The 16,348-nt window shown below is 40.3% G+C and overlaps 1 protein-coding gene across 1 annotated transcript; it reads right to left on the reverse strand.

The window, feature by feature from the left end:
- Positions 1-2,751: 2,751 nt before the first annotated feature.
- On the reverse strand, positions 2,752-8,356 carry LOC139218416 (lumican). The gene is made up of 5 exons (XM_070849956.1): positions 8,279-8,356; positions 6,242-6,573; positions 5,757-6,081; positions 4,838-5,155; positions 2,752-3,544 (listed from the first exon to the last, which is right to left on the reverse strand). Exons 2-5 carry the CDS (start codon positions 6,545-6,547, stop codon positions 3,393-3,395), a joined length of 1,101 nt encoding a protein of 366 aa, XP_070706057.1. The 5' UTR covers positions 6,548-6,573; positions 8,279-8,356; the 3' UTR covers positions 2,752-3,392.
- Between the last annotated feature and the right edge of the window lie 7,992 nt (positions 8,357-16,348).

Consider the following 16,348-nt stretch of genomic DNA (forward strand, 5'->3'; position numbering starts at 1 on the left):
TGTTCACGTGCCGTCTGGCTCTATGGCGCCTCTTCCTGCCAGCTGGCTTTTCCTGAGAACCCATCTGTGTCTTCTCAACTGGAGACTCCAGTGAGTGTTAATTCAGATAATATACTGGACCATATTTCAAATGTGTTTTCATTTAAAATACCGCCATTGCTACCGTCAATAAATCTGTGCTTCATATTTGACCATGGCTCTGAAAGTTAGGAATGCAGCAGAGATCTGGTATAAGTGTGAGAGATCGACTGATTCGCAGGACTAAAATGATACAGTTAAAAAAAAAGAAAACAGAGAGACAGACTAGTGCTAACATCACATTAACACAGGTTAAAATGAATAAGAGCGACTGTTGATGAGCATCGACCTGTTTAAAAGTTCTTCTGTAGCTCCTTTAAGGTCACAGAGAAGTTAAAAATGACAAACAGAAAATCTCAGACATTTTATGAAATATGCTTATTTGCTTTCTTGCCAAAAGTTAAACGCAAAGATCAATGCAGCTCTCATATCTGTTTTTCATATATGAAGGTACAGCCAGCAGCTGTTAGCTTAGCATAAAGACTGGAAACAAAGAGAACTAGCTAACCTGGTCCTGTCCAAAGGTTAAACATACTGTACTATGCTAACCAGCGCAGTAATGAACATGTTACATCTTCTTTGTTTAGCCTGTACAGGCTCCAGCCTCATATTTAAAAGACAAATATAGGAGTGTCCACTCTTCTTATTTAAAAAGCATTATTACCAAAATGTGGAGCTATCCCTTTAAGTTAGCATGCTGTTGCAGATGTGCTGCTTGTATTGTGTTTACAGCCTCTTGGCAGCATCATGGACCCACTGAACTTTCCATCATGACTTAATACGTACCAAGCAGACTGCTGGCTGGTCGTCATTGGAACAGGCTCACTCAGAGTTTTATGGTAAACACTTGTCCCTCAAAGGAACTCTGTGTGAGTGACTCCTGTCTCTGGTAAATGTGGGTCCAGACATAGAACAAGTCTGATCAGACCGCCGTATACACACTCAGCTTCTAAAAGACATGGTGTCACCTGGAAAATATGGCAGTGGCTTTGGTGATGGTGCACTGAAAGGCACACACACTCAGGGACACACACATGCACATTCAGTAGTTGTTAGTTGAGTAGTTATTGGTAAGTTGTTGAGTAGTTGAGCATCATTCTAGTGAAATACTGAAATACTGGATAGTATTACCACAAGTAGACATTGCTTTGTTTTAATGGCACAAAAGCCAAAAAAAATTCAACTGTTTTAAGGAACAACCACAACACCTAAAAGGGGTTAACAATTGTTTTCTATTACCTAGAAAGTGAATTCAACCACCTAATAGCCTCAGGACCATCCTGGTTACATATGTTATAGTTGATACGTGTTTTACACTGTAAAGAACAAAATATTCACATACATTTTCCTGTAATTACATATTTTATCAATCTGATTTTTCATTCTGTAATTATGAGGAAACTGTGTCAGAGTTATATAATCTTTATCTTGTAACAACAGGAAAGCATTGTCACACCTCTGAGGTATTTATCTCATCATTATTAGGAAGTATTGTCATTATGAGAAAAACAATCCCTCGTCATAACAATCTTCCATTTGAGTAAACAGGACCACAATGACTATTCCACTTCAGTGCTACGTCTGCATTGGTCTGTGGCATTTCTAAGAAATGTAGATGGAATTATTATTAGTCTGTCAGCATTTTGTAGGTATTTTATAATCATCTCTGGTTTTATAGATAAGAGCTCCAGCAAGTTCAATACATGAGATTCTAAGATAAATGAGGAGATATGGAAATTATAATGACATTTATTCAGCTGTCGGCTATTGGCGTCTGTTTATCTTTAATGGCTTTGAATCAAATTCCCACACGTCAGCACTGAATGGTGTGGGTGACAGAATTCCATAAAAAGTGAATGAGATTCTGTTTGGAGGACAAAAATATTTCAGTATTTCTGTTAGTGAAGCTACTATTAGCGACTCCTATCAGCACCTCAGTCACTTGGACGCTTCTGCAAACAGAATAAACATCTTGTCAAAACGCAGGCTCAAGACAGAGTGCAGAAACATTATGCACAGATGGAGGTCAATCTAGGTACAAACCTTGTAATTTAAAAGCCAAATGTTAAGGTAACAAAAACATTAAAGTAATGAAATCTCTACAGAGTCATGGGTCTTTGCACCTATTGGGTTTATTATCTATATTCAACTATGACCCGCTTGTTTATTTTCAACATAATCTAGCTACATACTGTATAGAGACGTGTACATGGATGTTACTGTGATATCTACACTCGTACATTACATCCCTTCTTACATTAATAAACTCTAGTTTTACTGTCCATCAATTTTCTTTTTGATAAACTGCATTCTACTGGCACATATTGTATGGCAATAAAATGTAATCTAATAATCAATTCTAATTTTACCCAAAGATGTTTCAGGACTTTGGAATGATTGGAAGAAAATATATATGGAAATGTGTCACATCTCTCCTTAATTGAGGCTGATACGATATGTCAATTATTCTTGTTTCTGGTTATAGATATTTACTAAATTGTATGATTACTATTGTTGCATTTGACATCATAACAAGGATGTCATTTTAATCAATGTTGTTTATAGACAAGTTCAAGTAGTGCAGTAGCTTTTTTTAAAACACAAAAGACAAGTACAAATTATTATGTTAGTGTCCATTTTATTTGTCTGCAGCTTAAACAAGTTCATTGAGGATAATGGATGTAATGGACGGCTTCCAAATCAAAGTTTTCAAAATGAAACAATATTTTAAAAAAATAATAATAATTAAGGACCAGTGTAGCTGTTTAAGACTGTCCTGCTAACTGAGTCAGATTGTTTCATGGGAAAGCTACTGAATTTTGCCACTCATACATGTTTCCCTTGTCCCTAGGACAGCTCAGTTTAACCAGAGCACATTATTCTGTGCAGTCATAAGTGAGAGGGTTTGTCAGAGTTCCTGTTCAGTAATAACACACAGATGTACAAGCCTGCAGCTTGGAGAAGGAGGACTGTGAGCGAGAACCTCATGGGAACACACTGGTGGTATGAAAAATGTTTTGATCAGGGTTTTTGGCATTGTGATAAAATAACACTGGTTTAGTGTACAAGTTCAAGCTTTGGCATCTTTTGAAGGTCAGTTTTCCCTCCAGAGCCTGCCAGTGTATCTATGTATTGAAGACACAATGAATCAAAGTCTTCTTCTCTGGTCTCTAGCTTCAAGGCTGAGTTTCACTCCTCAAGTGACGAGTTCGCTAACAAAACAAAAATCTTAAACTGGGTCATATTTTTTTCTTTATGGGGTTTGCCAGTCACATAGCGTCATCCTATTTCTGATGCATGTTCAAAAGGTGGAGTCAGATGTAAATACGTTGAAGCACTCGCAGACAGAAGACCCAGTCAGGGGGAAGCTGATGATGCGACATCTTGTTTCCGTCTAGTCGTAATATCTTTATCCTGGAGTAGGACAGAGGTCCCACCTCTCTGCACAAACTAGTTATGTTGAACCCTGTGGTGATCAGACAGAAAACAGACACATACAGACCATTTTTTATAATTAGACTCATTATTCAACAGAGTGGCAGCCATCTGCTTACTGCTGTGTTGTCAAAACATTGTAAATACTAAAACAGTCCAGAGAGCTTTGATTTCACATCATGCATCATGTGCTCATCATCAGGTGCTTCATTTACATCATGAGATTCATCTATATGTAATAGGCTGCAAATGCTTTTCCTCTCAGAGAATCTGCATTTCTCATTAGATGTCTTGCAGGTGCTGTGGTAAAAACGGAGGATGAGGAAACCGCAACACCCTCTTTTGCTTTCTCACTTCATTTCAGTAGCAGAGCCCTCCTCGGCCCAGACTGTGGGCTTTGGCAGACAAGAACGCGCGGTAGCTGTCAGCCTGCTAGCTAGACGATGAGGTGTGTGTTTTTGTGGAAGTGTTTAGCTGTCGGTCTGTCTCACTGGTACACAGCCCCGCTGTCTGCTGCATCACAAATTGAGAAACAAGAAGACACGTTTGTTTGCCAAAGGCCTGTGAGTCAAAGCGGACATTGCTGCCGAACAGTCATGTGAGTCAAAATGTGGTGGTGTCCTGGTGACAAATCTTCTGGGTTGTGATACAAATCCTATCTGTTCATAAAAGGTCAGTGTGACTGGGAGCAGACAGACAGAGAAGAGAAGGAGCAGACCATGAAGAGGGGAACAGCATGTGCTTCTGGCTCATCTGGCACTCTCACCTCTGAATCCATCACAGATGTTTTCATACCACTCTCCTCTCTTATTTGCTAGCCTACTTTTCCTATCCCACCACCCAATAATCTCTCCCTGTTCTCTCCTCCACCCTCCTCTCACTTCTCTTTCCATGTCTCCGAGTCCCTCCCTTCCCTCTATTTTCTCTCTTCTTCCATCTCTGTCTTGCTTCGCCTGCTAGCTGCCCAATCCCAGCCCCTCCTGTGTACGTATGCAATGATGAGGGCCGGCTGTGTTCGTGGAGGCTGGGGCTCTACCGATTTCTTACAGTTTTTGTCATATTTTCCACATTTCTCCCTCACAGCTGGCTTTGGATGTCAGACCCCCACCCCCCAGGTGGCTAGCCACATAATATGGTACTTTGCTGTCACAAGAATTGTTTCCATTGTTGAAGTTTAAACTGTATGAGTGTGTGCACATGTGTGGGATATCGCAGCATTTCACAGGGATGAAGTCAGCGACACCTCTATATTCCCAGTGTGAAAGGTGACTGCAGTTTGCATCTGTGTGTATGTGGGTGTTTTTCATGAGTTAATTCAACTCGCCTTGTATTTCATTGGCCTCCAGGTATAGGTACTGCAGGGTAGTGGGGACTGTGGGCACAGTAATCAGTTTGTTGTAAGATAGATCCAGTTCAACCAAGCTGGAGAAGTTGAAGACCTGCCGGTGGACTGCGTGGCTCTGGAGACCACAGTGACTTAAACGAAGATACTTAAGGTTGAGAAATCCCTCAAAACTGTCCTGATCCAGCCCAGAGAGAGTGTTATTGGACAGATAGAGCTGCTGGACAGATGGGGGTAAATGCCTGGGAATGGACGAGAACAAATTCCCACTGAGGTCCAGCAGGTTCAGGCTCACTAGACCTGCAGGATGTGGGGAAGACATAGACATGCATGCACACATGGAAATTAATACTGACAAATTTGTGTAACAAACAGAATGAGTTTGATGATTGTCAGTGTTAAATGCCAGTCTGCCATTTTCTGTTAATGAGTGTAGTCATGTTATTTTATGACCTCTTATTTCAGCACCTACAGTAAAGGGGTCAGATGCACCAAACAGGTATCATAGACAATAGCAATCGTTGAGTTTGAGGTTGGAAGTATCTATGAGTTCATCACTACTTTCATTGAAGTATTCTTTGACAATATAATGATAGGAACAGGTGTTTAAGCTGTTTTACATCTTTGAAGTATGAAATGAAAATTATGGACAGAATGCGAGATTTTATGATGCATGACATATTTGCTGATAGACACGAATTCAAATCCCTTATAACAATTACACAACCGCTATACTCCAGCCACCCTAATAGCCACCTGTTTAACATGGACATGTTTCATGTGTCCTTGTTTGACTGTTGTTTCCGTGTGAACAAAACACAAAACGGTGCCGTCTTCACTCTCTTTCAATTCCAAAGTAGACTCTGCATGTGTAAAGAAAGGAAATGACACATCACACTACCTTTGAGGTCTCCCTCTGTGATGGTTTGCAGTCTGTTTCCCTGCAGCAGCAGCAGCGTCAGGTTGTGCAGGTTCTGGAAAGCTCCGGGGCTGATGCTGCTGATTTGGTTGTGGGCCAGTCGTAGCTGCTTGAGTCTAGCTGGCAGAGAGCTGGGAACTGATTTCAGGTTGTTGTGGTTGGCAAACAAGTAGCACAGCTGCGTCTGGTTCTGCAGGGCAGCCTGCTCTAGCATGTTGCTCTGCAGCTGGTTGTGGTCCAGAATGAGCCAGCGTAGATCAGTAATGTTGGCCAGAAAAGAAGAGGACAGGGACGTGATGTTGTTGCCCTGGGAACAACAAAAGAGAAGGGAGTAAATGAAAAAAATGACAACTGACAGCTAATGTGGGAATGTGAATGGGAGCAGGAAATGATAAAACCACAGTGGGCTAGCGGTAGACCATTGTAATACAACACACGCTCAGCACCCGTGTCAGTGTTTTTTATACCTGTAGAAAAAGGTACTGAGTTCTGTTCGGCAGGCGGTCAGGGGTGTCTGCCAGGCCTCTGTGGTCACAGTAGAGCGCTGTGGGCCACTGGATGGGGCAGTCACATTGTTGAGGGCAGGCCTGGGGGTTGTTAGCTCGGAACCAGGCTCGGTCCATCCGTCCCTGGAGGCTCAGCACACTGGGCTCACCCAGCAGGCGATTGATCCACATAGGAACACCTCCATAGTCCATGTCAACTATAACAGTGGCTGAGGTAGAGTCAAAAACACACAGCAGCACCAGCACGGCACAGCACAGGAGAGCCATGAAGACAGCTGGTGGGAAATGTAAACCTGCAAATTGCACATTAAGAGAAAAATGTTAAATAAATTGTCAGAGTCAGTTCATTAGTTATGTTAACAGTATTGTGAAAAAAAAGTGTAATTTTGCTCTATAAGAGCTTTGTTAAGTCTTGCCGGGATGAGAACTAGCCCACAAATGTTTAACAGACACCCTGCGGGGCAATCAGCTGCATTATGGGAAACAAAGTCTTCAGGTTATTTGAGCTTGACCCATACTACCTCTGCAGCATTAGCTTTGACCATTCATTTTTAGACAGATTTTTAGAGATTTTAGGGATTTCTCTCATCCTGACTTTCTGCTTAATGCTAATTAGCAAATATTAGCATGTTATCACGCAACACTACGGTGGTGAACAAGGTGAACGATGCCCACTGCACACATATGTACAAACACATGTGTGGGTTTGTTGAACACCAGACTGAAAATGGTGCCTATACAGTCAAATAATTTTTTTAATTAATAAATTTTTTTGCCAAAAGCATGCGCAAATGGTCTCTGCATTAAGTCGCAGGGTACACCACGTACTGACTATGCACATTCTATCATGCCTCTGGTGCTGGTGAGTGGCATGTACCAGAGCATTCAAAAAAAGAAAAAAAACTTTCTGGGTTTTGTAAAACATTTTATAAAGATTAAATCCCTATGGCCTATGATGAATATACAAGACAAAGAGTAATAATGGACTATTTTTATAGCTGGATGTATCCTGTTGTTTTTACAGACGTCTCTTTTACAGTGGTGGTCAATGAAGAAAATGCTTTTCCGGCTGCAGGGGATTTTTCGTTGCAATACTTCAAGTTACCGCTGGGAAAAAGTGAACGTAAGGCTGAGCGACTGTCCGGTATCCAGTTGTAATAATACATCCATGGCTGAACATCAACCAGTTAGCATTCTTTCAATAGCATTTACATTTTGTTCAAAGCACCACTGTGTCTGAGCCACTGTGGCTGCCACTGTACAGCCTCACAGAGCTCCTAGTGTGGCTGTAGACTGTTAATCTTGTTTAATCTGTCTCTTGCAAATCCTCCAATTTAATGGATTACTATCACAAGTTGTTGGAGAATAGCTTTAAAAAGTGATGCAACACCTGGACTTGAAGTAAAAGTGATATACTGTTATTCATTTGATGCTTCGAAAATCAAGATAAAAACAGTTTCAAAGCGAGGTCATACAAGGTCACCCTTTTATGGCAGCCTCTCTGTATGTGTGAATGAATTAGAATTAAATTAATATAAATTGAAGGGCATTGATTGAATATGAGATGGCTGCTTTTGAATGCTCACTTCTCTGCACTCAAACTTCTATGTATGAGAGGAAAGAAAAGTTTTCTTCCCTGCATGCAAAGCTGTACATAGTTACAGTAAATCCCATAAGGCTGATATGATCAAAGGTACACACACACACACTCTCAGTTACTGTATGAGACAGCAGTTTGTAAGAAAGGTTTGCATCATCAGGAAGTTTGACTTGATCAGCACTGTTGCATTTTGCCTCTCTCACTTACAGCACGGTCTTACAGTAAAACACATGCTCAAAAAGTTGCCAAGAGATTAGCTACATTACGCAATCATGCTTCATCAAGCCAATTATAATCAACCAGATGCACATTGTAGATTTGGGCATTTCCAGTTTTTCCTGCTTTTCAGAAAGAAGAATTGGAAACAGACAAGAAACCAACAACAGACTGACACTTACCTGTTTGATCAGGAGCTACAGAACAAACGCCAACAGGTTCTCTTAAATTCCCAGTGAAAACCTCAGGAGCCGTATGGACCTGTGTGTGTGTGTGTGTGTGTGTGTGTGTGTGTGTGTGTGTGTTAATGCATCTGCATGTGTGTGTGTGTTTTCAAGCTACCAGCGACGTTTACCCACTGTCTGCAACATTCCTCTTCTTCAAACGCTGCCCACATCCCAGACCCCAAACCTCCTCCATAATCTTCCCTCACTCACTTCTTCCTTCTCCTGTCTCTCAGCCTTCGGTAATGCACACGGTAACGTGGTAACCCAGAACATTTGGTGGAAACATGTTTGCTTGTGCCATGGAGACACAAAAAACACACAAAAAGAGAAGAACTGCTACAGCAGGGAACAAAGAGAGAAATCAAATAAGGGCAAACGATCACTTGGATGGATTCTGATGGTGTAGGGCTTGTTTAATCAGCAGTCAAGTATATCTTTTTGCGTACATCTGCGTCCATCTGTGTGTGTGTGTGTGTGTATGTGTGTGTGTGTGTGTGTTGGAGTGGGTCTGCAGTATGTGTTCTGCTTGCAGGCATTCACGCCACAAAGTACCTGGGGAGCCAAAGAGACCATTCTGTGTGTGTAAATGTGTATCCTTGTGTGTGCCCAAGTATGTGCATCTGCGTCCATCTGTGTGTGTGTGTGTGTGTGTGTGTGTGTGTATGTGTGTGAACTCCTTGCAGGCTTCTGAGGAGAGCAGACGAGAGAAAAACGATTCCAGATTCCACCCTGCAACCTCCCTCCCAAATTTTAGGGGAGCGCTGTGAGAAAAGAGGCAAGGTGGGAAAAAGTGGGGACTGTAGTTCCTGTTCAGAGGATCTTTAAAAGAGCGCCCTCTAGGAAAACTGCATGGAACGACACCCACAGTGGAGTTCAGCTACATTTTTGACACAATGAGTAGAATGTTTTTTTGAGGGGAAAGCTTTTTTTTTAAAACCATGAACCATTGAAAAAGCATGATTTTTTATGCCACTCTTTCTCTTTGTGGGGTATATTTTTTCATACAGTTTAGAATAAGTAGGTTAATTAAGAGAAGAGTACAAAGGAATATGTGTGTGCAGTTCAGGTACATGCGTCGGTGACACTAAATGAAGCTCAACCAGGAAAACTCTATTTATTGCTCATTCATTAATCATTCTCTCTCCCTCTCTCTCTCAGTGAGTCACTCTCTTCCTCGCTTCAAACTCATCAGCTGACTTTCAGGTAAACCAATCATATTCTTGCCTCAGTCAGCCAATCAACAGCTCCGTGGTACTTTTGGGGGGAACCAAGTTGTACTTGAGAGCTGGTTCTTTTTATCGTTCGTACCCTTTCACGTGAAGGCAAATTTATTTACACATTTTATACTGCAGGTTAATTCAAAGCAGTAAACTCACTGACAAAGCAGAGGGTGTTGGTGTCACCTTGTGTGATGTTTACAATGCAGATCACTGACATTAGGTCTGACAATACAAGCGGTTTAGTGCAGCTAAAACTAGTTCAAACATGCAAAATTAATTATGCTGATGGGATGTCTAAGTTTGAATCAGATCCAAACAGATCACATACGTAGATAAATCTTGGCCCCTTAAAAAAAGAAAAAAGAATAATGAGCCAATCTTTTGACCAGATTTCAGAAAGGAACACAGCCATAAGATCAGGCTTCGCTAAAAGAGATGTAATTCCCCTCATTAGTGTGGGCATCATGAATATAGGCTATATACAATTATATAAATAGGATTATATTAAAATAATTTTTATTCTGTTTGACTGTATCACATCTCTCAATTCTTTTTGTTTCATTATAAGTAAGATTTCTTGTCAAACAGTTTTTGTAAGTGGTCTCTGACTGGTTGAGTGAGGGTTACTGGAAACATGAAGGAGAGTTGGCACATAGTGTGTCAACAGCAGCCGGTTGGCAGCTTCTCACCACCCTACACACTCTGTGCTCTGCTCCGTCTCCGGCTGGTTTGGTCATAAACAGGAGGAGGAAATGGAAAAGGCCTCCTAGCATCCTCCATTGGCTGTCATCCCTCCGCTCCAGAATAACACCTTTCACTGAAACATTATATTCACTGCACATAAACACGTGTTGTATTTACCTCACTCACACATGCTGTCAGTGCTACGTGGAATTCATGTATGAATTATGAATACTAATATATACACATTATATACAGATTTTTCCAATTACTGTCAAATTATTAGTTTTTAAGGTGGTGGTGCAAATGGGTGTAATTATTAATATAGTAATACATTTCTTTTTTTCAATTCCTTCTTATCCTCAGTGTGTGCATGGGACAAACTCCAAACTTTCAAATCTGCACAGGATAAGTGGGTATAGACACTGAATGTATGGGAAGATAAATAGAGAAAATCTCATTTTACTGATGTCAAATGGGGAGGAGGAAGAAAGAGGATTGAAATTTCAATGTGGTGCCGCAACACAACAATGAAGTTACTGAATGAGGTCAGGCGCCTTCAGCTGCCCACAAGCGACAGTTGTCTGGTAGTTGGAATCACTTTCCACGGGGAGGTCTGTGGTCAGTGATACAGATGGCAGTGCTGGAGCTGGTGGAACTGAGGGAAGCCCACATCTTTTCTAGACATCAAAGACAGGATGGGAGCACTTTGCAATGCTTTTATCATTTCGTATCACTTCTTATAAAGACCAACAATGCAGAAAACTGCTTTCTTCAGGGTCCAACAGTTACCTGACTGGCATTTATATGAGCAAGGAAGGTGTTTCAAATCAGAAGGAAATAGAGGAATAGGAAATAGTCCCTAGAAACACCAGCACAAGAAGAACCACATCTGACAACCAACAAGCAGAAAATCCAAACAGAAAACCTCTCAGTTTTTACATTCGAATTAAGCAGTAAATTACCAAAACAAATCTATATCTACACAGTGTTTCAATTCAGTATTTAAGGCCAAATAAAGACAGATCAAAATGAATTCTTTCAGGTTAATGTGTGAAATATTGGGGTTTGGTTTAGGATCCGCTAATTTAACAAAAGTCAACTGATTGAAAATACTGTATAATAGACCACATTTCACTTGAAGTATATATCTCTTGTTCAAGGGATTGTAATTGCTAAATCTAAGGCACGTTAAAGAAACTATGAACACCACTCTTGTATATGGAAAAATTATCAATAGTAATAGTCTTTACAAGTCTTACAAGTCTTTTTATCGTTATAGTTGCTCATTTTATGTAAAGAAAAGAAAAGTCCAACCCCCTGTTAAATCACAGGGAATCAATATCATAATTAAAATCATAGAAAATACAAAAGAAGCAACGTCAGAAATGAAGTGAAAACATTTGTGTCAGTGCATGTCACCGTTTATTGTCACCCACTGTTACTAACGGCTCTGTGTTAAACTAAACTGATGAAGTAATCGTAATCTGTGTACAAAAAAAATAAATCTTCTGTTGCAACTTGAGTTTGAACAGTTTGACCGAGAAGATCCTCGTCCAGTGTGACAGCCGGTGACAGTTTCAGTTATCTCTGCTGCACACCAACAACGTGACGTCAACTCTGGCTTACATTCTGGGAAAAAGTAACACACCACAAACATAAATACATCCTTTTATGTGAGTATAAATTGAATATGATTTCTTGTTAATGAATCATCATCTTATCACAACAGTTCCCAAAGCTGAAGTTGCCCACAGGCGGTTTCCTGTCTGAGGGCTGGCAGGTACAGCAGATCCTTTAGCAGATTGTCAGATATTGTGAGAACACACCTAACGCTGATCCCTTTTAATTACAGATACTGTTTCAGTGCGCTGCACTTCACACATCTCAACAGTAAGGTTTAAAGTCTTGTATTTGTTTGGCAAGTGACTGAAGACATTTGGAGGAAACACTGCTCATGTTACATGTTATCATTAATTACTAATGAGGCCAAATGTGCTGTCCAAACACTGTCATGTGATAAAGTGGAAATAATGTGTATGTACACACCAGTTAGCATGTACTGTAACTTAATGTAATGTAATGTAGCTAGCAGCACCGTGGAGCTTTTGTTTGTCTCCTCATACATGCACACACTGAATGTAAACACAGCTTTTGTTTGTTTACAAAAAAACTCTACAGGGCGTCTTTAAGTCTGAAAGCTGGATTTTGACCTTGGAAACAACAGTTGACAAAAAAAGTGACACTGAAAGTGGCCGATGAGAGCGGTGAGAATGGTTCGTAAAACCAAAACAGTGAGCCGAAAGACTCTAAAACGCTGTCGGGTGATGATTATCTTTTGTAAAAATATTGATTATGGCTTCCTTAAGGTGTGTGTATGTGATTTTTTTGTAAGATTCTTTTAGTAATTGATACCTGATGTTTATCTTACATATATTTAAGAAAACATAATTATGAATATTAAATTACATTTCTGACAATAAGTTCCTCTGAATGCTGCACAGTGCACCTTTAAGTCTCCAACTTAACGTCAGTCTAAATTAGTCTTTAAGTCTGTTTCTTCTTCCACCTCTTGTTCTTCTTCCTCTCATAGCTTCAAGTGCCTCTCACTGACACTAGAGGGCGCCATTTTATCTGTAATCAGCAACACACACAAGCTCCGTTGAGGCCGGGATAAGCTAACGGAAAGGTCTACTTTGAAATGTTTATTGCACAATTACAAGCAGCACATTAATGCCAATGAATAATATACATCCATTTGAGAGACGGGACGTATTTATGCAAAGGAAAATAACCACTGCACACACTGAAGAAGAGGAAGACACACAAAACACATACAAAACTCTCATTATTATTTTTAGATGGGTTATTTTTCCTAACTCAGTAGTTTCTCATGGGGTCAAAGTCATTTTCACACTGACTGAGTTTCACTTCTGCTATACAACAGATGGTGCTTGGCGTGGTGTTTAACTGGAGACGGTGCAGTTATGTGCATCTGAGACCACTTGGACACCAGGATATCCTTGAGGGTATTCTCAAAATCTCCTTTTTTCAAGTGTCTCACAACAAATTTAACATTGGTCAAAACATAAATTTTGCAAAGACAACTCCAAATTTTAGATTAGACCTGTAATTAAGCTGTTACCAACATACATACATAAAAATATGCTGCTTTTATCTGTATGAGAAAAAGATGAGAAGCTTGACGTGGTGTAATCATGAACATCTGTGCGTGATTTATGTGTGTGTGTGTGTGTGTGTGTGTGCATGGACATCTGCTTTCTATTGTATGGTTTGTGATGCCCCCTGTGCCCTGGGCTGCCATGGTTCAAGTTACCTCAAGGAGACACATTGTCCGAGGACTACTAAGACCAAATCTCCATCATTTCTAGATCTCATTAATGTATAATATCAAGAGTGTCTTTTCTTTGTTATTAAACCACTTTATGTAATTCAGTATATTTTCTTTGGCAGGCAATAAGTGGAGAGGCTTGCTGTCAAGGAAACTTCAAAAGGGCCCACGGCTGTGACTTGGTAGTTGCAAATCACATTGTGGAGACAATAATCTGGTTCCCTCAAGGTTAACCATTAAATTGCAGGGTCCAGACTTGTTTTGTTCGTTAAGGTTAGTTTTAGAATAAGGGAGTTTAAGGGTTAGGCTTGTAATGCTTATGGTTAAGATAAAAGATTGGGTCTTGGAAATGAATATAATAAGTCAATACAGTATCCTGTGACAAAACAGCAAGTTTTTTCTGTGAGTGCGTTTGAGAGAGAGAGAGAGAGACATGGACAAACTACACTGTAAAAGATAAACTGCCACAGATTGCATCATTAACAGATAATGACTAAGAAGACAGTAAATTATTATTTTGCTCAGGGTTTATATTCTGCATTTGTTGTTGTCTTTGTTGGCTCTTCCTTCTACAGTCAATTTTCAGCTCCCTTTGGGACAAGAACCAAATCGTACAGTATTTCCAGCATCTTACTTATGAAAAGAAACACTGCATTGCTTTATCCCAAATTTATTAAGGCCATGTGGATCTGTAGAGCAGCCAGATGAAAGAACATCTGAAGGCCATACATACATAATAAGACCATTCAGTCCTTTCAAGCAAAACAATGGCCACCAAACAAAATGAATTTCCTCTCACTGACCTGCTTTCATTCTGGAAATTAGTACATTTTTGAAGGGCTGAAGGATGAGTAGATGTTTCGTATAGTTTTAATATTTTATAATAGCTTTTTTTTCTGCAGTTGAGTGACCTGAGAAGCAATCTTTAGAATGAAAATTCCTCTGACATTCCTATGAAGGGTTCATGGCCTCAGTGGAAAGGTCTTGGTCCTCTGATCTTCTGATCTCTGCTCAGCAATGCTCATGACCCAGACGGGAGGCGGGAGGGGTCACTGTTGGGGGCTCAGTGTGTCGGGGGCTATACGGAGTCGACCTGGGCCCCTCACTTTGAAGTCCTGGTCAGCAGAGAATCAATTTTCTCTTTCGCTAAATGATAACTGCTGCACCTTTTGTTCTTTGCCCTTTCACATTTCTTTATATTGTGTGTTTAAGTGGATACATACATACTTTCTGTCTCACCACATCATATAAACAGCTCTATAAACAGATGCTTCTCCGATCAGCTCCTTTGACCTATTTAGATACAAAGATGTGTTGAGAAGTCAGTTCATTACTCAAACTCACTAACAAGTCTGTTCTGCTGCATCTGCTGTCCATAGACGCCTGCAGACACACAGAAAAGAAAAAAGGGTTTCCTGATGCTGCAGTAACAAACCGCAGAGCAGCAAGGATACACTGGTTCATGTATCTATTTCTCCCTCCTCCTTAGGACTTATGAAAGTGTTCAATCATTCAAGCTCATTCCAAGCTTCAACAATCACACACTTTTGGCCCAGTAAATTCCTCATTGCCGTTCTCAAGCTCAGCTGTAATGCAAGTGTGGCCATCTGGTTGTTCCTTTCTTCCCATTTTTGATGTATAAAGCCTTTTATTGTCAGACATCGGACATAATGGCTACACTAAATAACAACCAACTTAAATGACATATGTAAGGCACTAAGCCAGTTTGCATAGCGGGCTGCTTTAGTTATGACAAGTGTTGGCAGGACTGCTCTTTGATCACTCACAGAGATGATGCATCATCTTGGACAAATGTTAAAAGCAATATAACAGCCTTAAAGGAATATTTTGGCATTTGGGGATCTAAGCTTGCTTGCTCTCTTGCCAAAAGTGAAACTAAAAGATTGATGGCACTCTCATAAATGTCTGTGGAATATGAAGCTACAAGCAGTTAGCATAAAGACTAGGAAAATAAACACTGACACTACAAAGTCACTGCACACATCCAAGAAACAGTCTAGCAAAGAGCCCCCTATCTAACCATAATGAGTTTTTCCTTGCCCTAATTTTTATATGGAATAAACAAATGAAATTTTACATTATTATTAAGTTACATGAGCTTTAGAAGTGCTAAAAGGTGTTTTTTTTACCTGTAGACACTGGGTGAGCCTGGCTTTCTCAAATTTTATTCTAAGCCAAGGGACTATCCAATAATGAGGGGAAGAGAGTTCAGACAAGGGGAAGGGTATTGGAATTTTTCTTCTGGCTGCAGGTACGGTTGTCTTGGGAGACCAGGAAAGGTTTAAATTGGAGTACACAATTAAACAAATTGTACACCTTTAACGCTGTTATGTGTTCTTACTTATACTGTTCTTATTCGCTGTAGGGAGGGCGTAGCAGTCAAGAGGAGGGCTCACTGAAAACCTTAACAACCCAGTGACAGACCTTGAGTTTTTCACAAAGTGAAACAAAAGGTTCAGCCCACCTCGCCACCCAATAACTTTCATACGGCCCCTGACTGTCTCCTGGCTCGTGCTTCCTAATTAGTGGACAGACATGAGGGTGACATAACCATTATATCACTGGCTATGTTTGTTTACACTTTGGTGGGCCTTTTCCTTTTTTATTTCACTACAGGATGAAACATGCAGAAGATGTAATGATGGGAAAAATATCATACATGTAAGAGAAAATACAATCCAGTTGGTTTGCCTGCCAACATGAGATGGCACATCAAAAGGAAACATTATCAGTGCTGCTTTCACACTGAAT

Source organism: Pempheris klunzingeri, chromosome 2 (genome assembly GCF_042242105.1).
Source record: "Pempheris klunzingeri isolate RE-2024b chromosome 2, fPemKlu1.hap1, whole genome shotgun sequence".
NCBI lineage: Eukaryota > Metazoa > Chordata > Actinopteri > Acropomatiformes > Pempheridae > Pempheris > Pempheris klunzingeri.

Bases quoted from the DNA above. Each gene is read 5' to 3' on its own strand.
- LOC139218416 (XM_070849956.1), bottom strand. From the start codon at position 6,547: ATGGCTCTCCTGTGCTGTGCCGTGCTGGTGCTGCTGTGTGTTTTTGAC. The intron at 6,082-6,241 runs GTATAAAAAACA...TGTTGTTCCCAG, and splicing joins CTCAGTACCTTTTTCTACAG to GGCAACAACATCACGTCCCT. The intron at 3,545-4,837 runs GCGAGTTGAATT...TGATCACCACAG, and splicing joins GGAGGCCAATGAAATACAAG to GGTTCAACATAACTAGTTTG.